The sequence below is a fragment of the Camelus bactrianus genome, chromosome 2 (assembly GCF_048773025.1).
Source record: "Camelus bactrianus isolate YW-2024 breed Bactrian camel chromosome 2, ASM4877302v1, whole genome shotgun sequence".
Taxonomy (NCBI): domain Eukaryota; kingdom Metazoa; phylum Chordata; class Mammalia; order Artiodactyla; family Camelidae; genus Camelus; species Camelus bactrianus.
The window spans coordinates 85523642-85549263 of record NC_133540.1 but is presented as its reverse complement, the minus strand read 5'-3'; the positions used below and the strand labels follow the sequence as shown (position 1 = coordinate 85549263).

The 25622-nt window shown below is 40.5% G+C and overlaps 2 protein-coding genes across 2 annotated transcripts; both read right to left on the bottom strand.

Moving 5' to 3' along the window:
• Positions 1–12011: 12011 nt before the first annotated feature.
• LOC105080381 (platelet factor 4) lies at positions 12012–13284 on the bottom strand. Its single transcript, XM_010969341.3, has 3 exons — positions 13082–13284; positions 12641–12770; positions 12012–12503 (listed from the first exon to the last, which is right to left on the bottom strand). Exons 1-3 carry the CDS (start codon positions 13179–13181, stop codon positions 12416–12418), a joined length of 318 nt encoding a protein of 105 aa, XP_010967643.2. The 5' UTR covers positions 13182–13284; the 3' UTR covers positions 12012–12415.
• A 3387-nt stretch (positions 13285–16671) lies between these two features.
• Positions 16672–18131, bottom strand: PPBP (pro-platelet basic protein). The gene is made up of 3 exons (XM_010969342.3): positions 17930–18131; positions 17464–17599; positions 16672–17337 (listed from the first exon to the last, which is right to left on the bottom strand). The coding sequence occupies exons 1-3, from the start codon at positions 18048–18050 to the stop codon at positions 17235–17237; spliced, it is 360 nt and encodes a 119-aa protein (XP_010967644.1). The 5' UTR covers positions 18051–18131; the 3' UTR covers positions 16672–17234.
• Positions 18132–25622: the final 7491 nt, after the last annotated feature.

Below are 25622 nucleotides of genomic sequence, written 5' to 3'. Positions count from 1 at the left end.
TTTTTTAGAGTGCCTACTTTCTTCTACAATGCTAGATCACTTATTTTTCTATTCCTGGCATGACAATCTGTTGATATGATCAGTCTACAAATACTTAAAATCATTCAGTTAACATTGAGAACTAGTCAATATATTAGATTTTGTCAGGATTTTTTTTTGTGTGTGTGTGGTTTATTGGTTTCTAAATTTTTTTATACATTTCCTTTCATCTCTATTTTCTTAAATTATTTCCTGAAATTTCTGGAAGTGGCATGAACTAAATAAATGATATCATTATCATATAGTGTAACAAGAAGAAATACGGGATTGCCAAAATTGCAAAAGGAAAAGGAAATGAAAAAACTTCTCTTAGAAATAATCACATAAGAGATTTGCTTTAGAAATGAAAACATCATTACGACATCACGGTATTATGGAAACAAAATTTAGGAAGTTGACAAGAATGTATAACCACAAAGGAAAATAAAATGCTTAGCAAGAAAATACAGATTTCAACTAGGGAAATTAGGAGTCATAAAAACTTGATATTGAGCATAATGTCCACAGTATTTTCCAATGCTCATTATTCTCCAATTTTTTGGCCAGAAATATTTTTGTTTTTATTTTTCCCTTCTGGGCTGTGTCCATATAGTCAGGTAATCTTAGAGGTAGAGGATTCTGAATGAACCTTATTTCAAAGGAGTGTATGACTGAGCTAGTTCATTGGTTATTATTTCTGAAGTGGATGATGATAGTAAAGAAATATGAGATCCAATTAAATATGGTGGAAATTATGGTGGAAGTGGAGAAAGGATGGCTTTGTTTTATGTATTTTACCTATATGTATGTTATACATCAAATGTAAATATCAACGATCAAATGTCTAATGAGCACACATTATAGCATTGATGTGTAATTGAAGGGTGTATATGGACAGATGAGGGGAACGCTTAGCAGATTCCATGATAGTTACAGATGTGACTCTAACAAAAAAAATCATATAAATCACTGATACGGCAAATGCATGAGTGTGTTACAGTGTGTATGCATAATTTGGTGAAACTGAAACAGGAAGAAAAGGGGACGGGGCACAGCCATTAAAGGAATGACACAGCAGTTAGCACCAAGATGGTGGAAAAGTCAACTCCCAGTAGACCTTGAGGCCCAAGATGGCAGGAGATTTGACTTCCAGTAGACCTTGAGCTTCATTACGTGCTCATTGTAATATAATATTGTGTGTAAATGGCACACCCACAGGCACCATGGCTATTCTGAGGCTAACCATAAAATCTCAAAAGTAAGCAGTAGCTCAGTGCTGGGAATCCTCACCCCTTTCCCAAAGCAGTTGGAGCAATCCTCCCACTTATTAACATATGAAATAACCAAGCTCATAAAAACTAACACCCCCTACACCTCGTGGCCCCCTCCCTTCTGAGTGAGACGGCTGGAAGTCTATCTATAGAGTGTGTGTCTACTTTTACTTTAAACACCACCTCCACGCCTCGTGGCCTCTCTGGCCTTCTGAGATGGCCTCCACTCGGTCTGTGGAGTGTGCACCTACTTTTACTCTACTGTGGCTCGCTCTTGAATTCTTTCCTGCTCACAGTCAAGGACTCTCACTTGATGGGGTGCATGCCAGGGACGCATCTGAGACGTGGGACATGGCCATCCTCTCGTGCCCTGTGTCAAAATCTCTGAGCTTAACAAAGTCAGGAGTTGGGAAAAGAGTCTTTAAAGTTCAACCAACTTTCTGTTAGCAAGATGCCTCATCCAGCACCCAGCTGCACCAGTACATAATAGGACTAACTGCATTATTGTTTCCCTCCATATAGTTAATATCTGACAAACATTTATTTAGCACCTACTCCATCAGGCATTTTTCTGGAAGTGGGAATGAAGAGAGGTTAATAGGCATGACCTTTATTCCCTCATCTAAAGAGGGAAAACAGATAATCACAGTGCAGTCTAATTGTTATTCTGATAGAGACCTGTATAAATTGCTTTATCCTTTTTGCATCATTAGATCCTGCCATCATTCCTAGAATTACCAGGAAAAGAAGACTGTTCCTCCAACACAGCTGATAAGAGCTGATTGTTCCAACTCTGCCCAAAGACTGCTCAGCTTTCAAGTTTTACTACCTCTCACCACATCACAGGCTAATAATAGCACAATCCCATGTAGTGTCTACCTCAACAAAGAAATAAATATTTGACAAGATTATTTGCAAAGTTTATCTTCTTTCTTTGTTTTCTTTGCTAGACAGTTAAGCCAGGCTCCCAATGACCAGGTGTCCTGTGGATTTTATAATCTTATAGACATGTGGGTTGATAAATCTTGTGGTTTTGTTGTTTGATTTTCCTTTACTTGTTACCAGGGAGGGAAAACACAGCTTGTGTATCTCAGGTTAAACTTTTTTTTCTTAACTGTTGTAGGACACAACGTGGCAGCTGATCGGTGAGCCAGTGACTTGCAGGTTGGTAAAAGAATTTACCAGAGATAAAAGTATGAGAATGGAAAGGAATTTATTAGGGTATGCCGCCATAGACAACAGTGAGCCACAGGGATGAGAGGGGCCTGTTTGAGCCCCGAGTCAGTTGTAGAGGTGTTTTATAAGGTTGGTTCACAAGGTGCCCGATCAGCTTGTGCACAAGTCTCTGATTGGTTGTAGGTGAGGTAAGAGGTTTAGGGTCTATGAAGGGCAGTGGGGTTTATGACTCTGATAAGTTGGGCTGAAATGAGCCAGCCTGAGCTATTGTGAGATTTGGCATTCCCTAGAGGAAACATGCCCAGGAAAGAAAGTACTTTATCTGTTGAGGGGTTGCAGGCAGACATCTGAGAGCCCAGAGATGGGGGTTGTTGGACTTTGAAGGATGTCAGTTGGCCCCACATTAACTAGTTATCTGCACCCAAGCTTTGGGCTGCAGCTCTGGGCAGAGGAAGTAATAGCTTGTTGGCCATGTTCCTAATGGGTTGCCTGTTAGCTCGAGGCTTGTGGCCACCACTGTTTGGAAATGATATGTGCTCTGGGGCTAAAGCTCCAGAGACAGGGAAGGAAAGTAACTTCTGCTTTTTAGTTTCCAATTCTGAGCCAGGCCCACGTTGGCTCCTATTGCTACTGAACAAAGTTCGTATGCCCGATGCACAGTGAAGCCAAACAAACCAAAACATCGTGGTTTGGATCAGAGAAAGTTTATTTCAGGGCCAAGCAAGGAGAACAGATGGCTTGTACACCTCCACCAAAAAAAAAAAAAAAAAAAAACCACAAAAAAAACTGAACTCCCTGATGGCTTTCAGGGAGAAGATTTTATAGGCAAAATCTGGAGGAAGAGATCTGCAGGATATGTGACTTTCTTCTGATTGGTTTGTGCTGAGGTAACAATCTTCCAGGAACCTTGTGTTCAGCGGGAAGTTACCATCCTCCACCCGAGTGTGGGCTTTAGTTCCTGCAGAAGAACTCAAAGACATTGATATGTATATTCCTTGAGGAGGAATCAGGACCCTGCCGCAAGGCTGCGCTATTGTTTCTTGACTGTTCCCCCCTTGTTTCTGCATTCCCTCCCTTCTCTGATTAGCAAACTCTTTGAATCTGCCTTTTGGAACTCAGGTAAGGTCAAGGAGGCTGTGAAGCCCATTTCCTACAAAAAAGGAATGGGGGACACAGAAAGGATTTGTACCTGGGGTAATCCCACAGGGTCCTGCTCCATTTCACAAGAAAGCAATGTACTTTTTGCTCTCAATTCAGTTTACATTAGACCCCGAACTAAGACGCACATGGTTCAAGTGGAATGGGCAGTGAATATAAGTGGGAATACAAATAAAGTGAGAATTTATTATTAAAGGATGGATAGTACACTCTCAAGGGGAGAGCGGGAAGGCTCAGGGGAGCGGCTGCCCCAGTTTCTTCAGCAAGTTGGTTACATAGGGTGAAAAAGTGAATGGGTGGAATATCCATTAGAGAGGGAAGGGTCTGGGGTCATATTCTCTGATTTTCTTTCCAACTCCACCTTCCCAAAGAGAGGAGGGATTTTTGTCATTATTTAGTCTTGATCAGAAGTGTCATGGCATCGGTGCATGAAGGGTACTTCTGATCTGCAAGGCTAATTTTATTGAAATGAGGGCATAATGAGCAAAAGGTTACATTCAGACACTGGAGATTCCTGCCTTTTCCCACCTTTCTTTGTTGGCCTCTGGGCCACTTATCACCCCCCAAAATGTGACCACTTATCAGCCTAGAGGTTCCTGCTTTTCTTTCTCTGCCCAGGGACCCGTGGTGTTTACATGATGTATGGTTTCCTGCATTGGGCCTGTGTCTCTCCTTTCTGCCCAATTTCTGCCATTTGGCCTGCATTCCCCTTCCTCTGCTCAGGTCTAGCTATCTGCCTGCTCTAACACTTGGTGCTACATCTTCTCTTCAAAAGCTACCCCTCAATGGTGTTCCCAAAGACTCCCAGCCCAGGTCGGGCCTGCAGATTGAAATTAAAGGTGCACTATAGGCAAGATTTAACTGTCCTGCTGGTCACTTGCATCCTGCCCCTACTGACTCACCAACATCTTGGGAAGCACTAATTAGAGTGTGGCTTCCCACATGTTATGTTGGAATGCTGAAACTTGACTCTTCAAAGAACTAGACAATGTTTTTAAACTACAAGTAACGATTCATCAGTGGGTTTTGAAATCACTTTATAAGCTTGTAGCCAACATTTCTTAAAAAGTGGATGAAGTAGGATAGGACAGTATAGGAAATAAAATATCAAAACACATCATAAAAGCAAAGGCCTACTGTACAGCACAAGAAACTATGTTCAATGTCTTGTGATAACCTATAACGGAAAGGAATCTGGAGAATACATACTTACACACGTATGTTACCAAACAAAAGCTCCTGTGCCCAATGCACAGTGAGGCCAAACAAATCAAAAAGTCGTGGTTTGGAGAAAGGTTTACTGCAGGGCCAAGCCAGGAGGATGGGCAGCACATTCTCAGAAAGCCTGAACTCCCCGACGGTTTTCAGGAAAAGATTTTATAGGCACAGTTTGGGGCGAGGGCTGCCGGGTGTGTGACTTTCTTCTCAACTGGCTGGTGCTAAGGTAACAGGACGGTGCTCGAGGGCTCTTTCACAGCCACCGAAGTTCCCACCCTCCACCTGGTGGGGGCTTTAGTTCCTACAGGAGAACTCAAAGATATTGGTATGTATATTCCTTGAGGGGGAACCAGCACCCTGCCCCGAGGCTGTGCTATTGCATTTTGACTGTTTCGCCTGCATTCCCTCCCTTCCCTGATTAGCAAAGGTTTGAATCTGCCCTTTGGAACTCAGGGAAGATCAAGGAGGCTGAATGAAGCCTATCCCTCACTAACAAGAAATGGAGGCCACAGAAGTTATCTGTACCAGGCAGGATCCCACAGGATCCTGCTCCATTTCATATATATGCGTATGTATAACTGAATCACTTTGCTGTGCACCTAATCTAACACAACATTGTAAATCAACCGTACTATAATAAAAAATTAATTTAAACACACAACATACAAAGTAGGTACAAGTATTGCATTATGAACTTGTTTTAGGGATGTGTTGAAGGAGGATTAATAAAATGGCCACATTTAGACTAACAGACTGCTTGTTCTTATACTTGCCCTTAGAACGGTCAACTGACCTAACTGGCCAGTTGCTACTCACAGTTCCAGGCCCACTGTGAAAACTAAAGCTATTGATCTTACTGTCTCTACTATATTCCAGTAATCAAAAGCTATAATCATGCTCATTATCTGAGTCGACGTCCAGGGAGAAAGTCACAGAACTGTTGTTGCCGAAAGATCATCCCTGATGAGCCAAATAACTCAGAGACAAGGTCTTGGAGTTTAGAAGAAAAGTGGGAGCTTTATTACTTTGCTGAACAAAGGGGACTCACAGCAGGCGAGTGTCTTCAAAACTGTGACCCCACTTTGGGGATGGGGTGGGGTGGTTATATAGCCAAGCTCGAACAATGAAGCACTGATAACAAGCAACAGAATCATTTTCTCATCAGAAGACTTAGAATAGCGACATGATGCCTCCAGGCAACCAATTCTATAGAGGCCAGCTGTTAGATCTCTTTATCTTGTAAGCACTCAAGGTGTGGTCTTCTTGGTAATTCAGGCTATTTTGTAAGGTCACGATCTTGTGACCTTCTCCCTGGAGACTGACTCAGAGATGAAGCATAATTATAGCTTTTGATTGCTGGAATATAGTAGAAACAGTAAGATCAATCGCTTTAGTTTTAGCAGTGGGCCTGGAGCTGTGAGTAGCAACCGATCAGTCAGGTGGGTTGACTGTTCGAAGGTCGAGCATAAGAATAAGCAATCTGTTAGCCTAAGTGCAGCCATTTTATTAATCCTCCTTCACTGTACCCTTGCAAAGTAGGCTAAATACCAAAAAGACCACACCTTGGGCACTTATGAGATAAAGAGATCGAAAAAGTGACAACCGTTAGCCTCTATAGATTTGGTCACCTGGAGACATTATGACACTGATGCCGGAAACAGATGTGGGGAGTGAGGAGTGCGGTGTCCCAGGCTTCATTTGAGCCCCTGGGATGTGCCCCGCCAAGTGTGAGTCCTTAGCTTCGCACAGGAAAGTCCTCAAGAGCGAGCCACAGTTGAGTAAAGGTAGATTTATTTAGAGAGATACATTGAAAGGCAAGAGAAAAGCCGTGAGGTAAGGGGTTGGGTGCTCAGATTAGAGTAAAAGTAGGTACACACTCCATAGACAGAGTGTGGGTCATCTCCGAATGGAGAGAGAGAGAGAGAGGTGGCCCCATGAGGTGCTGTGTTGCCAGGTTTTTATGGACTCAGTGGCTTGAGAAGCTAATAAGTGAAAGGACCATTTAACTAGCCTGAGGAAGGGGCTGGGATTCCCAGGAAGTTGGCCATTTCCCACTCTTTGACCTTCTATGGCTAGCCTTGGGACTGTCATGGCACCTGTGGGCATGTTATTCACCATGTTAATACATTACAATGGGCTTATAATGAAGCTCAAGGTCTACTAGAAGTCAAATCTCCCACTATCTTGAGCCTCAAGGCCCACTGGGGGTTGAATCTTTCACTATTTTGATGTTAATCGCTGTAGCATTCCTTGAATGGCTGTGCCCTGCCCCCTTCCTGTCTCAGTGCCATTCCAAGTCTTCTGATGAGAAAATAATTCTGTTACTGTCATTGATGCTTCATTGTTTGAGCTATGGCTATATAATCACCCTGCCCCATCCCCAAGGGGGGTTTACAGCTTTAAAGGCACTATCCTGCTGTGAGTCCCCTTTGCCCAGCAAAGTAATAAAGCTGCCTCTTTTTTTGTAAGCTCCAAGACCCTCTCTCTGAGTTATTTGGCTTGTCAGCGACGGGGGCTGATATTTCAGCAACAGTGTGTGTCTTTAAATACATACATACACCAGCACAGTCAATACATACATACACAGTATCTACAAATGTGTAAGTGGATGCTAGGGCACTTGAGTTTTATGCTATTTCTCTGCCCAAGGAAAAACTTATTATCCAAAATTGGGACAGGAATGCTCCCTAACTAGTTTCAGTGCAATGAAGTCATTACTGTGTTCCTTGGTGACTGTGTACAATGATATTTTATTGAAAATTAGCTGTTCACCTTATAACTATATCAAGTGACCAATATTTTGAAAAAGAAAAAGAACGTTTTAGAGCAGTGAAATTACAGTTTTTTAAAAATTTCCTCCTTATTTCCTCTGTATCACTATGCTATCTATAATGAGCATGCATTCATTGTCTTTTGGAATGAGAGAAAGTATAAAAATATTTTTATAACAAAATAAGCCCTCAATGCTGTATGCATTGAAGAGGAAACTGTTTTTACCACAAAGGCCTTATAAGGGGGAAAAAAAGCAAGCATTTTAAAAATGCAGGACATCTGGGAGCAAAATACCCTTTGGTGGTTTTGTTCTGTTGATAGGACCTGTGACTATGCAGGAAAAGCCTTGTTTGTGGGCATTTTCTGCTGACTACTTCCAGCCAGGAAAAAAAAAAAAAAGAGAAAGAAAGAAGGAAAGAAAAAAAAGTTCAAGCTCATTCAATCCTTATCACTCCATGAATGTTATACAGCAGACTCTTCCCAGCAGGAAAACCCTCTCCCAAATGCTGTTGCTGATAAAGGCGGCAGCTTGAAAGAGTTCTCAGGCTAGTTAGCCGAGCTAATTCTGAAGGGAAGATTTACAAGTCACCAGCATTGGTAGACTTTGTAAAATTTGCTTAGGTCCTTTGGCCTTTTGAGTCATACCTACAAGTTATTGAATCTAACTAAGCATGTTGTTTGAAGCAGGAAGTAAAAGGAATATAAGCAAAAAAGTATGTACCACCCACACCCCATTTCCAATGTATTCTCTCAAAGCTTATTTGTTTTGAGAAACTTATTGTTATTACAACTTTTTATTGGCTACTTATCACCAAGGATTACTCTGTTAACTGCCTGACTCAACACTCCAAACTGACTGGGATTGTGGATTAAGAGCAATATTGAAAGAATAATAATAATTAATGCTTGCTGATTTTTAAACACAGACTATGTATGAGGAACTATGCCACGTGTTTTGCATAAATCATCCATTTAGTCCTCACAGTAATATATGAAGTAGACACCCATCCCCATTTTAGAGATGAGGAAACTAAGGCACAGAGGGGAAGTGAGTGTGGCACACCCTTGGGTGCCATGCTAAGGACTTTGGACTTTGAAGATAATTTGGGTGATGATGCACAAGGTGGACCAAAAGTGAAAAACACCAAATGAGTGAAAACTAGTTGGGAGACCATCATTTACCTTCCTCATTGGCACTTAGTTCTGCAGAATGATCAACGCGCTGAGGACTTGAACTTAAGTCTCTCTTTTCTTTTCTTTTTTTTTATTTTACATTTTTTTTATTGAGTTATAGTCAGTTTACAATGCTGTGTCAATTTCCAGCATAGAGCACAATTTTTCAGTTATACATGAACATATGTATATCCATCGTTGCATTCTTTTTCACTGTGAGCTACCACAAGATTGTATATTTTCCCTGTGCTATACAGTATAATCTTGTTTATCTATTCTACATATGCCTGTCAGTATCTATAAATTTCGAACTCCCAGTCGGTCCCTTCCACCCTCCTCCCCGCTGGCAACCACAAGTTTGTATTCTATGTCTATGAGTCTGTTTCTGTTTTGTATTGTTCTTTTTTTTCAGATTCCACATATGAGCGATCTCATATGGTATTTTTCTTTCTCTTTCTGGCTTACTTCACTTAGAATGACATTCTCCAGGGACACACATGTTGCTGCAAATGGTGTTATGTCGCTATTTTTATGGCTGAATAGTATTCCATTGTATAAATATACCACCTCTTCTTTATCCAGTCATTTGTCGATGGACATTTAGGCTGTTTCCATGTCTTGGCTACTGTAAATAGTGCTGTTATGAACATTGGGTGCAGGTGTCTTTTTGATGTAAGGTTCCTTCTGGATATATGTCCAGGAGTGGGATTCCTGGGTCATATGGTAAGCCTACTCCTAGTCTTTTGAGGAATCTCCATACTGTTTTCCACAGTGGTGGCACCAAACTGCATTCCCACCAGCAGTGTAGAAGGGATCCCTTTTCCCCACAGCCTCTCCAGCATTTGTCAATTGTGAACTGTTGAATGATGGCCATTCTGACTGGTGTGAGGTGATAGCTCATCGTAGTTTTGATTTGCATTTCTCTGATAATTAGTGATATTGAGCATTTTTTAATGTGCTTATTGATCATTTGCATTTCTTCCTTGGAAAATTGCTTGTTTAGGTCTTCTGCCCATTTTTGGATTGGGTTGTTTGTTTTCAAGCTTCTGCACAGCAAAGGAAGCCATAAACAAAACAAAAGAACAACCTATGGAATGGGAGAAAATTTTTGCAAAAGATGAAACTGACAAAGGCTTGATCTCCAGAATATATAAGCAGTTCATACGACCTTATGTCTTTCTACTTTTTATCATGTGTCAGTTTCATTCTTCCCTTTTCCCCCTGACAAATTCCTACTCCACCTCTAAGAGCTGGTTTATGGGTTAGTTCCTCTCTGAAAAACTAGCTAACATACCGCTGGCCTGTGTGAAAGGCAGGACAGTGAAAGAAAGAGCTGGGAGCTGGAAGTCCGACTGATCTGCTCAACCTCCTGACAATCCGGCCTTGGGAGCTTCCTTAACCTTTCTGAGATGGTTACCACAAGTCTATAATGGAATTAACATCACCTAACATGCAAAGTGGGTGTGGACGTTTAGATAATACTCTGGCACTTCATTGACCTCTATAAGTAGAGTCTATTTAAGTAGTTCCTTATCTCAAAGCCTTCTTCCTCTCCCTCCCCCAACTCCAAGGAAACAGAATTGGACTATTCTCCACTTTCTCTTAGGAGTCTAACCCTACTTGTACACAAACTATACTACCTTAGGTTGAAATGACATTAGCTCACTGGTAAGGGTCTGCAGCTTCCTCTTGCCTCAACTAGATTCCGCCTTCTTGCCCACTGTGGTAGGCTGAATAAAGATTTCCATGTCCTAATCCCTGGAACCTGGCACAAATGTTACCTTATATGGCAAAAAGGACTTCACAAATATGTTAAGGCTCTTGAGATGGGAAGATTACCTTGGATCATCCAAGTGGGCACAGCATAATCACAAGGTTCTTTTAAAAGGCAGGCAGGGTGTAAGTTGAAGTGTCAGAGGTGACAACGAAAGCAGAGGTCAGAGTGAAGTAGTTTGAAGATGGAGGAAGGGGTCAGGAGCTGAAGAATGCAGATGACCTCTAAAGCTGAGCAAGACAAGGAAATGGATTCTCCCCTAGAACCTCCAGAAGGAATGCAGCTCTAAGGACACTGAGATTAGGCTGTAAACTGCATTTTGGACTTGTGACTTCCAGAACTGAAATATAATAAATTCGTGTTGTTTAAGCCGTTGAACTTATGGTACTTTGTTATGTACTGAAGTTAATAGGTAACTAACACAGCCATCTTTCAACACCATCCTTTCTCGCCAAAGTACATGAGTGTCTTCTTAAAGCTTGAATGAAATACAACTTTGTATTTCTCCTAACTTCCACAGCTCTTTAATCACAATTTCAGTATCTCCAATATTAAGAAATTCATGGAAAGTAGTAAACTGCAAACAAGGTTTTATTGAACCTAATATTGAGGGAAAAAATTTCTTCAAGACATTTTCATGCTTAGTGCAAAACTCATGAAAGAGTAGAAAACTAATAAGATGGCTCTTGAGTTGTCCAGGACTGTACTTACTTCTAGATAAATTGATCTTATAGCTAATATGCTCCCTTCCCTGTGCACTCTTTTCTTAGAATAACTTGTCCTTTTACCCTAAAGTTCTGGAAAGAAGGTCATGGAACCAACCTCAAGAAAATGGGCAGACCCTTCTCAATTCCTCCATAACAACAGCAAGTTCTTATCAATATGAAGAGAAAGTAACACCCTGTAAAACGCACTCATTGTTGTCACCTTTTCTGTTCCACCCAGTTTTTCTATAAAACCTTAAGACCCCAACCCCAAGATGGGCTCACAGTCTTTTAAGGCATGAGCCTGCTGTGATTCCCTCTGCCTGGGAAAGCAATAAAGTGTTCTTTTCTACCATCCCAAAACTCTACCTCTGACTCTCTATTTGGCTATTCGGGTATAGAGGCCAATTTTTAGGCAGCACTCATGGTATATAAATAAAATGTGATGGGAACCAATTCTGTAGGTTTGTGAATGTGGGATTTATTATGGACAATAATGGTTGCAAGAATTATTTTAGTATTTTATTTTTGTGCAATGTCAGTATTATCAAAGAGCCAATAAAGAGTAAAATGTTTTAATGTAATTCTCTGAAAAGTATCAATTTATTTCTATTAAGTAGTAGAGAATCCTAGTTTCATTTTTATTAATTTTCCATACTGGGGTAAAGTATAAATCTTAAAGGGATAAAAGCAGAGTCTGATTTATTTTTTAAATTTTTTTTTAAAAAACAGCCCAGAAGACTTAAGTGTGGTTAGTATTTATTTATTAATATTTAAGTGCAAAGCTAATCATAACAATAGTATGTAAGTAAGTTATTAAGTAATGCAATCATGTAAATAAGCAAATATGTATCAGTGAACATATAACACCAAGTAAAACCAATCTTTATTAAACCAAATCTTCCTTAAAAATATTTTTTTCCTTAATTCTGGAGATTTTTCCTTATATGAAACTTTGATGTGTCAACACTATTTCTTTGGTCTATTAAGAAATATTGACTATACCACAACTTGATTTATTTTATTTATGTAGCATTTCAAGGGTAATAAAAACATCAGAAGACTTTTTCCACAGTTAGATTGAAAACGGAAAAAAGAAAAGAAAAAGAAACACATCGTATAGCCAAAGTACAGATTTAGGCAGTTAGTAGCTAAGTCTTCAAAAGTTTCTTGATTATTCTCTTATACAGAGGGGCCTGCGGGTCCAGGCAAATTTTCCTCCCTTTTTTCAGCGTTGCTCTGCGGGGGTGGGGGAAGAGAAGACACACTTCTCAGTCACTGGGATTGAAGGTGGAGGGGCGTGGAGGCGGGTGTGGAGGGGCGGTAGGGGAGGGCAGAGGGGGCGAGGGAGGCGCGGAAGAAGTGCAAGGACTCACATCAGTTGGGGGCTGGGGCAGTGGAGTCCGGCCCCGATCACCTCCAGGCTGGAGATGTGCTTGGGATGGACTCCGGAGGTGGTCTTCACACACAGGCAGTGCAGGTCTCCATCTCCAGCTTCAGGGTCAGCTAGGGGTTGGGTGAGGGTGGCAGAGAGTGATGACTCTGAATAACCAAAAGTACCTTAGGGATCTTTTTCACTACGTTTGACCTTTATTTCCTCATCCACAAATCATACCTCCAAAAGGATGTACAACTAGATGATTAAGATGGACAGCGCTGGGTACAGCTCCTGCACACGTAGCAAGCACTCAGCAAATCATAGTTGGGGTCCCGAATGGTTACAGACTCCGCCCTAGCCCCTGGAGTTCCCAGGCTGTCACTTCCCCATATCCCACCCCCACCCCCGCCACCTTTCCCGACCCTGCTTCAGCTCTCACCTTGGGCGAGGGCGAGGGCCGGCAGGAGCAGCAGCCCCAGGAGCAGGAGCCTGGGGCTGGGCCGGCAGCGGGAGGCGCGGGTACCCGCTATGAGGCTCATGTTGCGGAGATGCCGGCAGGAGCCGGGAGCAGGGGCAGCTGGGGCTGGCGCTCGGAAGACCAGTGGTATCCCAGACTCTCCAGGCCGGTTTTATCTCCTCCCTGGTCGGAAGCCAGGGGGAAAGAGTGGGGGGCTGCGGTGCAGAAGCTGAGACACTTCTGCAAAGAGCTAGGCTCTGGACAGCCAAGATTAGGAATTAAAAAAAAAAAAAAAAAAGCCCTGGATAGCAGCCTTGCTGGGAGCTGGGAGCAGGATCAAAGCCCCACCCAGAATTCATATACATGCACATTTATGCAGTTAGAAACCGTATTCGAATCTTATACAATGTAAGTTTTCTTTGTTATGTGTAATAGTAGTGTTCTCTGTAGCCACCGTCTGTTGCAATTTACAGAGACTGTACCTTGGGGAACAAGACAGTGTCTGTTTCCAAATCCCAACTGCTCCTGGGCGTCTGCCTTTCTTGTCGATTACCACTGGGTTGAGTCTGGCAGCTGTTATGTTAAAGGAGTGCACTTTGTCATTGTTTTTTGCTGCTAAAAAGTTGAATTGAGTTTCTTGGCAATGGCTCAGCTCCAAATTTCACCTAAATGGGGAAGGCTTCCTTACTCTCTTGAATGGGATCTACCTGACTCTACCAACCACCATCCAGTATACTCTAGGAAACAAGCTCTATTATCCTCCTCTATCTTCTTACTCGAAGAAAAATTATGAAAGTAATACTTGAATGCATTATTTCTGTAAAGAAATTGGTGCCTGGATGTTTCTCCATTCTGCTCAGCCAAGAAGAGGTCAAGGGAGTTCTCAGTCCACATTGCCCAGCTCTTGCTACCACCTGGGCCAGTACCAGTGACAGGGTGAGAAAGGCTGCACTACTCACTGGAACACTGTTGCTCTCAGGAGGACACAGAGCATCTGGGAGTTGAGTGTGGAAAAGAGGTGGGAGAGCGAGTAGAGGGTATGCAACAGAATCCTGCACAGAAAAGGTCCAGAGATCAATATGGAGCATCTTCCCTTCCCTGAAAAAGAATGCCTTTGGCTCTTGATCAGGGCAAAGTACACCCTCATCTCAAAGCCACTGTCACACTGATTAACAGTGGTGAAGGGCCTCAGGAGCCCACTGCATGGAACTAGCTGACCTCTTAAGGCTCATCAGGACCAGACTCCTGCAGGGATATTCAATCTAATTCCTGGGCCTAGTGTGTTCTTGCTCTTACTTTTCCACCACCTGACCCTTCAGCTTGTTAAGTCCTATTCATATTTCTGGTGTCTGCTTAAATATCAACCCCCCAGAGGGGACTCCCCTGACAGCCAAAGAGCCTTGTGTTCCCTGTTGTCTTATAGCACCCTCTGCTTCTCCTGTTTCTCACAGATCATACAATACACATATATGCGTGTGTGTATTTAAACATGTTTAATTAAAATGGTTTCTGGTCCTGAGTGGAAAGCTCCAAGAGGTGAGGGATCATACTGCCTATCACTATTCTAGCACAATGGTAGGGACTCAGTATGAAGTACCATGTTAGTGAAGATGATAAATGTTGAAAATGATGAAGATGAGGCTTTGATGTGTTCATGTGTCTGTTTCTTTGTGCGACTGAAGCATTTCTCTATATGAACATGTGTCCCATGTGGCTGTGATTATTTGTCAACCTGTCTGCCTCTCCTCCCAGACAGTAATCTCTTCAAGGGCAAGTCTCTGTAACTTATACGTCTTTGAATATCCTGCATCCACACGCTGGCTAGTAGAACATGTGTTGTAAGTCATACATGTGTATGAAACTGACACTTGAGATCCCAAAGTGGGTTAGCAGCAGAGGGAACGGCTGGGGGGTGGTTTAGCATATGGATGGGCAACATCCTGGATTTGTACAACCTTACCCCTAGATTTCAATATTTGCAGTGTAAAGGAATCCAGGGAGTAGGAAGTGACAATTAAGCCCTTCTTTCTCTGCATCTAAATAGAATAGTTCAATATATGCACACCAAAGTAAGAGACATCTGCATTGCAGGAGATATTAGCATAATGTAAAAACTGCATCATGTCTCAAGAGCTGGCCCTGTTAGATTTCAGTAGGAGACCACTAAAAATGAATGAGATATTGAGCTATTTTGAATTATTGGAGAAAAACTGATGACAATGACTGCAATCACCATTTACTGTTTCATTTGTTACATGTTTATTCATGTGTATTTTTGTTAACTGTTACTTGATAGATGTATTAACTTTGTAGACGAAGCATTTTAAAGCATTAAACCTATAATGTGAAGAGATAATGAAAGGAAACATTAATAATGCAGAGATTGTGAACTAAATGCTTAATACATGAACGCGCCCCAAATTCCATGTGCAGGTTGGGGCAGGTGAACTGATACCTTCTTCTATAACCATCACAGAATGTTCAGTATCCTATTCATGAATCCAGCCCTACTTTCTGTGTCAATAATATTATATGACATAAGATAATCTCTTCATTACAGAAAGAAGAATCAAGGAAAGCGATGTGTTGTGATGGTTAAGAGCATGGTTTCAAAGACCCACTCTGTCACCTGCTTAGTTATCTGATTCTGGGACAAATTTGCTAATCCCTTTGAACTTGAGTTTTCTTCTCTGTTAACACTGGAAACATTAATAGTACTACTAATAAATAGAAACTAACATTCATATATGGGTTACTATGTGACATGCATTATTTTCAGCACTTTGAATTTATTAACTGTTAATTTTCACATCAACTCTATGAGGTAAGCAATATTTCACCATTTTAGAGATGAAGACACTTAGGCACAGAGAGGTTATGCAACCTGCCCAAAGTTACACAGCTAGCAAGTGGTGGACTAAGCTACTCAGTTATTCTCTTTTTAGAGGATATGCTCTTACCCAGATCATAGCTATCTTGTAAGAATTACTTAATTCATGCATGCAAAATATTAAATATGTCTGGCATATTAAAAGTTATTAATAAAGTTTAGTTATTGCTATAGTACATTAAAAATGGCACAGATCATCAACTACTGACTTTTGCTGGTCATATTGTTAAATACCAAAGTGTAAAAAAAAAAAATTAAGGGTTTTTCCCCTAATAATTCTGTTAAAAGTAGTAACATATGACAAAAAAGTAATAATAAATTGTCATTTTATGTTAATATTTTGGTAAGAGTAGTATGGATGTAAATTTAAGGGATTAAGAAATGAATGAAAGTTCCATTGATTACAAAATAATAATTAGTAGTCTGGTAAAGTTTAAGTTCTTTATCGTACTGATTTGCCAGGCTGATTCTAGTACTAAAATTGTGACCATGTAGACATTAAATAAATCCAAATATGTACAAGCATGTCAGAGTACAACATTCAACAATAAGTAGAACCTATGTTTTATTATTATTATTGAACATACTGGAGTTTTATTTTATAGAGAGCATGTTAATACTTTTCATCATTTTTTTTGTTCTACTGGTATTAAATAAATTCACTTTCAAGTAAATAACAAGATTCACATTCTACAGCTTTATTATTTTTAGGATTTGAAGGCTAACAAACATTAGGAAAATCTTTCAGGGAATGCTTTGAAACAAGACATCCTAGGACTAAGACAATGAAAAGCTCTACTAAGTCCCTAAATATGTTAATGAACATTTATCAAGCAAGTGCGCTCTGCCGGGCTCTGTGTGGTTCCTAGCATCACTGACCATTATGGAATCATGGGCATGGTGAGTTTAATAGCACAGTGGAGCAAGATAACACAAATGTATTCAGAAAGAAATGTTTAGAAAAAGAAATGCAAAGCATAGTACCCCATTTAGCCAAGAATTGGGAAGAAAATCATATATTGTTTTTTGAAACTAGCCTTGCTTACTTTCATCGTTTTCTCTGTCATCTATTAACCAGTCTTCTCAGAATAAAATGTAACTTTTGAGACAGAATGAAAAACATATCCAAAGTTTAATACAATATGACTAGGTGTCCTGGATAAATAAGAACTCTAGAAAACCAAGACTTCAAACGCCTATCCTTCCTGGGAGATTAAAATAAAGGTTTAACAGAAAGTGAAAAGATTAAGCAGCTGACCCACGATCTTCCAGCATTTTCTGGACTATTTTCTTGATTACAGGAGCTTCTGGGTCCAGGCAGATTTTCTTCCCATTCTTCAGCAGGGCTCTGCAAAAGAGAATAGAATTATCTGTGAGCGTCCTGGCCACTGTCAGAAGGGACTCTACAGTGTCGGTTGGAGACAGAGGTGGAGGGCTTCCCTAGTGAGGCAATACCACAGAAGCAGAGACTTACATCACTTCAACTTTGGTGCAGTGGGGTCCTGCCCTGGTCACCTCCAGACTTTGGATGTTACTGGGATGAATGCCAGAGGTGGTCTTCACACACAGGCAGCGAAGTTCCACGTACAGCAATCTTTCCCCACGTTTAGCTAGGGTAGAAAGTGTGATTCTATTAGTGGCCATGATTCTCTCAGGGATCTCACCCATGGGTGTGTTTCTCCAGTCCCTCCTTTGTCAACTGTACCTCTCTCCCAAAGCCATCGTGACTATGATCTGTAACTTTTAGTAAAGTACCCCAGCAGGATTCCTGGCACGTGTCAAGTGCCCACTGAGTGCAGCTCCTCCATTTAGGACTACTGGTCTTCTCCAGCCCCAGAAGCACTGGGACGGTCCTTCCCCCAGACACAGCTGCAGCAGAAGCAGCCTCAGGTTCAGGGAAGCAGAAACTCCACCTTCGGCTCGCCCTAAGTCTCTCTTACTTTCTCCGATGGTGGAGGGAACCAGCGTGGTCAGGAGCAGTGACAGTAGCAGCAACACCTGGAGGGCAGGAAGTGGGCTGGCGCTGGCACAGTAGGAGGCGGCGCTGGGTCTGCGGCTCATGGTGGAAAAGACTGGGCTAGAGTTGTTCCCAGAGCCAGGAGGGCGAATTGCCTAGGAGTCTGCCGCTAAGTGGCTTTTCATGGTCTCCTGATGTCTTTTATACACACTCCCTCAAGGCCAGTAAGGAGAAAAAGGATAAGGATGGAGGAAGTGAGGATGTGTGGTAACATGTGTGTAAGAGTGGTCAAGGGGTGCCCAACCCTGATAAATACCAGGCAAGTCAAATTCCTGCTTAATTTTATTTTAAGCATCACTGCATGTTCCCACTCTCCCTTTCTCAATACCCATCTCCCTTACACATATTTAACACTCTCCTTAGGCAAGAACTAGACTGAAATATTACATATATTTTCTTTGTATCATTATGTAACATGACCTGCCTTTCCTCTAATGCAATTTATAGGCTTAATAGACACTTTTTATGTCCCTGAAAGCAAAAGTATGTGGCCCTTGGAAAAGAGAGTTATCTTCCCTTTCCTGTTTCCAGGGAAAGCAGATACCCCTGTTGTGGTTGTTGATAATGTTGGGATTTGTTTGGAGTATGTGGATAAAACAGGAGCCAATTGCCATCAAAGCCTCACTAAGCTCCTTTGTGTCTTCCAAATTTATTATCTTTTGGGATTTTATCCAACAACTAGAAGCAAACTCATCTTCCCTTGCATTATAAAATAAACTACTCGTTTCTACCATCTGAGTATAGAAAACAAGATCTTTATTTTTCCTTTTATGATTAATCTAACAGAAGCATGTATACTACAATTTATGTAAAAGATTCATAACCTGCAGATACATGCGGGATCAAGCAGGCAAGTTCCTCTTCACCATTACTCCACATTCCTGCCCTCTGATAGTAACCACTGGTAACAATGTGGCATTAGTTTTCTATTCTATCTGCAATTATCTATGCACATATACATATACATAGAGCCACAAACATAACACACAAAGATACACGTATATAGAGAGAGGTAGATATAGATCTTTTTTATATACATGGGGTTATTACACAGCTTTTGTTCTTTAAAAATATGTCCTCAGCATCCTTTCATGCTCCCTCAGTGTCATTTTTCCTCATTTTTTTTAACATCTGCATAACATTCAAAAGCGTGGGCAATTGTTGTCCAATTTCTGTCTCCTTGGTGAGTTTGAGTGTGTTTCCAGTTTTGTACTTATACAAATTGCAGTTAAGATCTTTACTCCTCACTTCTCAGACCCTAATTAAGGGTCCTGATCTAAAACCCCACAGAACATAGACAAAGCCCTGCAAAGACACAGAGATGGACCTACACATCACGTGCTGACTTGTATATGCTATTTCTGGATCTTGTCCTGTCTATGAGACTTGCTTCCTCAACAGGACTGTACACCTCTGAAGGCAGAAGTATGTCCAAGGTTTCTTCGAGCTGATGTATCCTACAGTGGGTAGGATAACTCAATACATAGTAGGTCTCAGCTACACAGTATTAATGAATAAAGCAATGAATACGTATCACTAAAGGAAACTTTCTCTTTCCTTTCTCAACAGCCACAATTCTCAAACGAGATTCCACATGACCCAGAGTACATGTGGTATAAGAAGGCGATTTGGAAGGCTGGGTAGAAAGGATGAGGCCCAGACACACATGGTCTTCCTCTTACAAGTATGTACAAATCTTACACAATATTCAAACTTCCCACTTTTTTTTCTTATTTTATATACCTTTAACATTCTAGAAGAAATCTTAAAATAGTAAATGTACAAAATTACTTTTTATCAAAAGAATAACTATGGTAAATAATTTTTCCAAGCTTTTTAAAAGAAACTTTTAAGCCAACTTTCCCTGTTGTTTAGCAGTTACTGAGTATGTTTAAGTTCTTAGGTTCTGTTTTACAATGTATTCCTTATTTGTCTCCATCTCATTTGTTTTCTTCTTATAACTTACAGTCTAGCAGTAGAATATATTGAATTAAAAGGATTTCCCACCTCTCCCAACTCCAAAATTCATAGTCTAAAAAGTGAGCTTAAGGAAAATCTTAAGCTGAAAATGAGTATCCTTCTAAGAGCTGACAGTGTGAATTACAGACAGATTCTCAACAGGAAACAGACTAAGGAGAGCAAACTCCTTTTTAGTCCTTGAGGGATGGCTGTATAGTCTTTCCCCATTATTGTGATTCAAATATTGCTAATTCACAAATCAGGCATATTTTTATTCAGACATAAGCTCAAAACTATTTCCAGAGCAAGATAAAAAGGTTTTTGGCATTAGTCACAGTATCTTTCTTTTTCTATCCATCACATTGCAACATATTGTTTACTGTATTTATTGGTTTCACTGGACACTTCCCCGCCTGCAGACACTATCCGCATTTCTTTCCTGCTTCTTAGTAAGATGACTCAAAAGTTCCTAATCCTTTTGGGGAAACCATAGGGAATGATTTCTGAACTACTGAAGCTTTTTCAGTAGATACCAGGAAAGAGGTAGGCAGACATGTAGTCCAGGATCATCTACTCATTGTCTTAACCAACAAGTGTATTTTGTCACAAAAGATACATCGTCAGCAAGGTTTGTGAGGAAGTACTAACACATTTCTTGAGTCATGAAAATTCCACAAGCCTATTAGTCAGCACTGGAGGTAACTAAGTTTTTGCTAGTTTTCATCCATTCAATAAATATTAATTTAAGCATCTACTATGTGCCAGGAATTACAAAGTCTCTTTGTTGTGTGACTTAGTCATCTAATTACTTCTTTTCTAAAAGTGAGACCTCAACCATTCATGCAAAGCAATGGCATGGAAATACGAATCTGCTGCTGCTACTACTACTATTGCTGACTGCTAGTCCTGTCATTTGTACAATTCTCTTTGATTTCCATGAAGAGAAACATAATACAGATATAGACAAACTGACTTACAGAAATGGGTAAAAAATACTTCAAAATCAGTTATTCAAGTAAAAGAAGTTAGCTTATATAAAATTATAACATAAATGAATGTTAGAAAATTAGTGTCGGGGCTCTTGGGTTTAAAAATAACTTGACAGTTTTTTATAAATTGTCACCCTGGCTTAGTGTGTGTGTGTGTGTGTGTGTGTGTGTGTGTGTTTGTGTGTGTGTGTGTGTGTGTTAAATTGCTTTATCTCTTTTTCCTTTAAGTCACTGTATAAACAACTGTGTCATTCAGGAAACCAGCAAGTTTTCTAAGCCTCAAAACAGAACTTACCGGTTGGTTCTTTTAAAAGAAAATATCTAAAGACATTGGAGGAACATTAACCATTAAAATTAAGACCTATATGAATTCTGCCTTACAGAGAATGTTTTGAACTGACACCACCCACATATGAAGAAATAATCTATCGCCTAAGTTCATTCTAAAAGCAGTTGGTACAGAAGATCCTTGGGATAATAAAACTGGGGGTCAGTTTGTTAAAGCACTGTAATCAATGGATTGAAATACTAGCCAACAAAAGATTTCCTGTAAGTATGGAAATCTAATGTGTGTGCCGTGTAACTGAGCTGACAAGAACGATCCAGACATCAATTACTCAGGCACTTATTCAGTTGAGGCCGTACATCGCCCATAGGTGGTGCACGGGGGGCAGTAGGGGAGAGTGGGGAGGGGGAAGGAGTTGAGGGGGAAATTCCTTCCCTGGGTGCTGTGGTACAGGAACAATGCCAAGTTTTGCAGGCCTGAGAATTTTTATTGTAATAATGTTGATTAATCATTTGTCGAATCTCAGATGTATGATGGTCCTTTTCGGATCCTCTTTGGCTGTGTGACAAGCCACCCCAACGTAGTGGCTTACAACAACAGTTAATTATTTCTGACAATTCTGTGAGCTAATGAGAGGTTCTTCTGCTGTCATTTTGCCTGAGTTCACGTATGTGGGTATAGCCGGAGGGCAAGTGGAATGGCTGAAAAGTCCAAAATGACCTCATTCTCCTGGAGGTGGTTCGTGCTGGCTTGTGACTGAGATTTCTGCAGGGGCATCTTGATCCTCCTTCTTCTTCTCCTCTTTTAGGTAATATTGTTTTATTTCTCAGGAGTAAAGTAAGAATAGAAAGGAGGAAGGAAGGAAGAGAGCAGGACAGAAAGAGAGAGGGGAGACAGGAGGAGGAAAGAGAAGAAGGAAAAACAAGGAAAAGAAAAGACAAGAGACTTCCACTCTCCTCCACATCCCTTCCCCTTTCCTTTCTCCTCTTTCCTTCTACTTCTCTCCTCCCTTCCTTCCCTTTTCTCCCCTCCCCACCCCAAAACCCACAAGCGTCTCCTAAACACCCTTTCAGTTCCTCTGGGTGCGGCACCTCGGCTTTCCTCGCAGAAAAATTACAGCTGACTTCCTAATCCACAGGTCCCACTGCCTGAGGGGCCATCTCATCTAAAGCGATGCCCACGCTCCAGGGGTCCCGCACAGCCAGTGACTGGTCGGTGGGAGGATCCAGAAGTCTGCCTCCCTGCCACAATTCAGAGTAACTCCAAGAGGCCATCCCAGCTCCAGAACGTCTCATGGGACCACTGGACTCTTCATTACAAGAGCAACTGTCCCTCTGCCCACTGCTGCATCCTTACTTCCCAACAGAGGTTAATTTTTAGAGCACTTCAGCCCACGGATCTCCTCTCAGAGTTTGATTCTAGCCAGTGTAACCTAAGATACACTTTCTCTTAGAAAAAAAAAAAAATCTAGTTCCTTTTCATTCAGCCTTCAAGAAAAGCTTTGTCAGAGAAAGTTCTAAGTAAATTTGCTGCCAAAAGACCTCAACTTAGGCTGAGAGCTTCTCATCTTTGTAATCTCCATAGCATAAGAGTCTTGCTCAGGGTCTAGTGTGTAACAAGATTATCAGTAAATGTCTATACTGATATTTGTTAGATAAATGTTTATAAGAAGGGAAATGCCTCATATATTTTTATAATATTATCATGTAAGTGACAGAAAATATGGAGAGAATGTGAATGCATTGCTTCCAGAAGCTTCCTAAATAAGACTGGTAGGAAAACGTTTCTTAGAAACACTAAAAATTAATCATTCACATATAGGTGCAAAGAATATTAATAAATATGAAAAAAAAAGAGTGCTTAAATGATAGAGTTTTCAGTTTCCTCATTTGTAAAGGGGAGTTTGAATTAGGAGACTTGGAGAAGGAACTAACATTTATCAAGAAACTGCTTTGTTCCCAGCTAGCCCTTATTGCTTGAGAGATAGATCCCACTGTACTGATTCTACAGATGAGAAAACTGAGGGATGGAGAGATTAAATAAATTGCCATGGTCACATAGCTAAAAGTACCCTAAACTAGATTTGAAATGCAGTTCCTCTGACCTCGCTCCTCACCACAAACCAGAAAGCAGTATCACTGGCCTCTCTTGATGGAAATGGCTCAAATCAACTGTTTTTCTCTTTGTCCACCTCTACGGGTAGACCAGAAATAATCTTCATACATTTGTGTGCAGGGGAAACACACAACATGGATTTTTCAGAGGGCAAGGCGTGTTCTTGCAGTTTCTCAATATTTAAGAAACTGGACTCTAGGCTTTGTAGAAACAAACTTTTACACCTAAACTCTAGGTCTTTCTATGTCATTATTTCACTCTGCATATTTGAAGCATGAAGAATCCTTCTTGGGAATATAATATTAGCTTTCTGAGTAAAAGCCACTGAGGCTCATCCGCCAAAATCAGAATCATGTACATTTCCTTGTCTTCCGTGACTTAGGCAGGGAGGCGAATTGAAATCCCCAGGTGCCTCTTTTGTCCAGTAAATTTCTCAATTTGCAACATCTAGGAAGGACTTCTGAAGTTATGAACAACAGGAGAGTTACCCACAGAAATTCTTTTCCTTATGCAAGAATTAAAACTGTGATAGAAAAACAAAGCCACTAGTCATATTTTATCATAGATCTTGGTCATATCTTCAGGAATTAAAGGATTATGTGAATGTGTCAGAGGAAAACAAGAAACTCTGGTAGAATGAAGGGCATTGATTATATATTGAAAATTGTCTATACTAAAGGAGGAACATCAAGTAAATTTTAGCTGAGCATTTATTTGATTCCTAGTGATTTCCTATACGGGTGTGAACTTCAGAGGGATAACAGAGTGAATATAGAAGTTAGGGGTTTGTGTGAGGACAATATAAGACATAGCCCTAGAAGAAGTGCATTAGGTTAATTTCCCCTAGATGTGTTTGCTAGTCTTTGAGTGCAAGTGGCAGGATCAATTGTAGCAGTAGGACTGGTGAGAAGTAGCTGTCATTGCAGTTCTTGTGGAAGGTTATAATTTGGTAATATACTGTGATCTATTTTCTTTATAAATGACCAATTATAGCATGAACATGAAAATACAACTTCGAGGATACTACAGTAAGTTCTTATTCTATGGTCTATGAACAAATTAAACTTATAAATCTTGCTTCTGGGAAAAACAAATATATTGAATGAGGATAAAGAAAAAAGTAATCAGTAATGTTTATTTCTTCACAGAACTTATGTTTTACTCATCCAAAGGGCACTTTGTGTGCTTTCCTTTGTTATGATTAGGCACTTACTCAATGACTATTTTGGAGCTGATACAATAAATCAGAGATTGTTTAAAACACTGAAAAATTGTTTTCTTTTTATTATTTTTGTTGGGGGAGAGGTAGGTTTATTTATTCATTTATTTTTAAGTGGAAGCTCTGGGGACTGAACCCAGGTCCTTGTGCACACCTAGCACACACTCTACCACTGAGCTGTACCCCACCCCCACCAAGACAGCAAAATTTATCTTTCAAACATTTATGGTAATTTGGTTTGCTAAAAGTGTTTCCTTAGGATTAGTGTATAATTTGTAGGTTCGAGGGAAAAAATGCTATTTGAGAGAGTGAAAAAAGACCATAGAAATGTAATAATTTTTAAAAAATTTTTGTTATTTTGTGCTCTTTTATATTGCTGAAAAAAAACTGTCAGCCAACCCATCTCTTTGGATCTACTCTAAGTTTTTATATATCTTTGTATCTTGCTAGGTGGAAAGATGAAAAGATTTAGAATAACTTAGGTTATATTAATATATACTAATAAATACAAATGTATGTTAACATAAGTGTATATAATATATTAATCCAATTAGGGAATGTGAGCATGTATACTAATTGGATTAGTCTCTTTCCTTTTGTTTCCTTGCTATTCCTAAGAATGAGCTATTTACACAAAATTGCTATTTTAATACCAGAGAGACAGTGGGACTTGTTTAGATCCCTCATCTGTGTAAGCACCTACCATGTGTGAGGCACTATCCTGGGAACTGAAATGAACATGATGAACATGGCCCTGCCCGCATGGAATTTGCAGTGATGTTGGAACAGATGCTAAATCAATGGCCGCGTGTACGTGGTCTCTGTTGGCTCCATCGTCATGGCGGTGACAAGACGCTATGAAAGAAGAGGGCAAGGTTCTATGGCAGGATATAAATGGGGCTTTAATCTGGTTGGGGGGAAGGGTCAGAGAAGCCTTACGTGACAGGTAAACAGGCCTGGAAGGAAGGTTGGGAATTAGTCAGGTGAAAGTGTGTTATAGGTCGAGGGGACTGCACGTAACAAAGCTCTTGAATTACTTGTAGACAAG

What these genes read in the sequence shown, in the direction of transcription:
- LOC105080381 (XM_010969341.3), bottom strand. Translation starts at nt 13,181, where the DNA reads ATGAGCCTCATAGCGGGTACCCGCGCCTCCCGCTGCCGGCCCAGCCCC. An exon ending in GGCCCTCGCCCTCGCCCAAG is followed by an intron (nt 12,771 to 13,081) that starts GTGAGAGCTGAA and finishes CCCAACCCCTAG; the next exon opens with CTGACCCTGAAGCTGGAGAT. An exon ending in TGCCCCAGCCCCCAACTGAT is followed by an intron (nt 12,504 to 12,640) that starts GTGAGTCCTTGC and finishes CCACCCCCGCAG; the next exon opens with AGCAACGCTGAAAAAAGGGA.
- PPBP (XM_010969342.3), bottom strand. Translation starts at nt 18,050, where the DNA reads ATGAGCCGCAGACCCAGCGCCGCCTCCTACTGTGCCAGCGCCAGCCCA. An exon ending in TCCCTCCACCATCGGAGAAA is followed by an intron (nt 17,600 to 17,929) that starts GTAAGAGAGACT and finishes TTTCTACCCTAG; the next exon opens with CTAAACGTGGGGAAAGATTG. An exon ending in TGCACCAAAGTTGAAGTGAT is followed by an intron (nt 17,338 to 17,463) that starts GTAAGTCTCTGC and finishes TCTCTTTTGCAG; the next exon opens with AGCCCTGCTGAAGAATGGGA.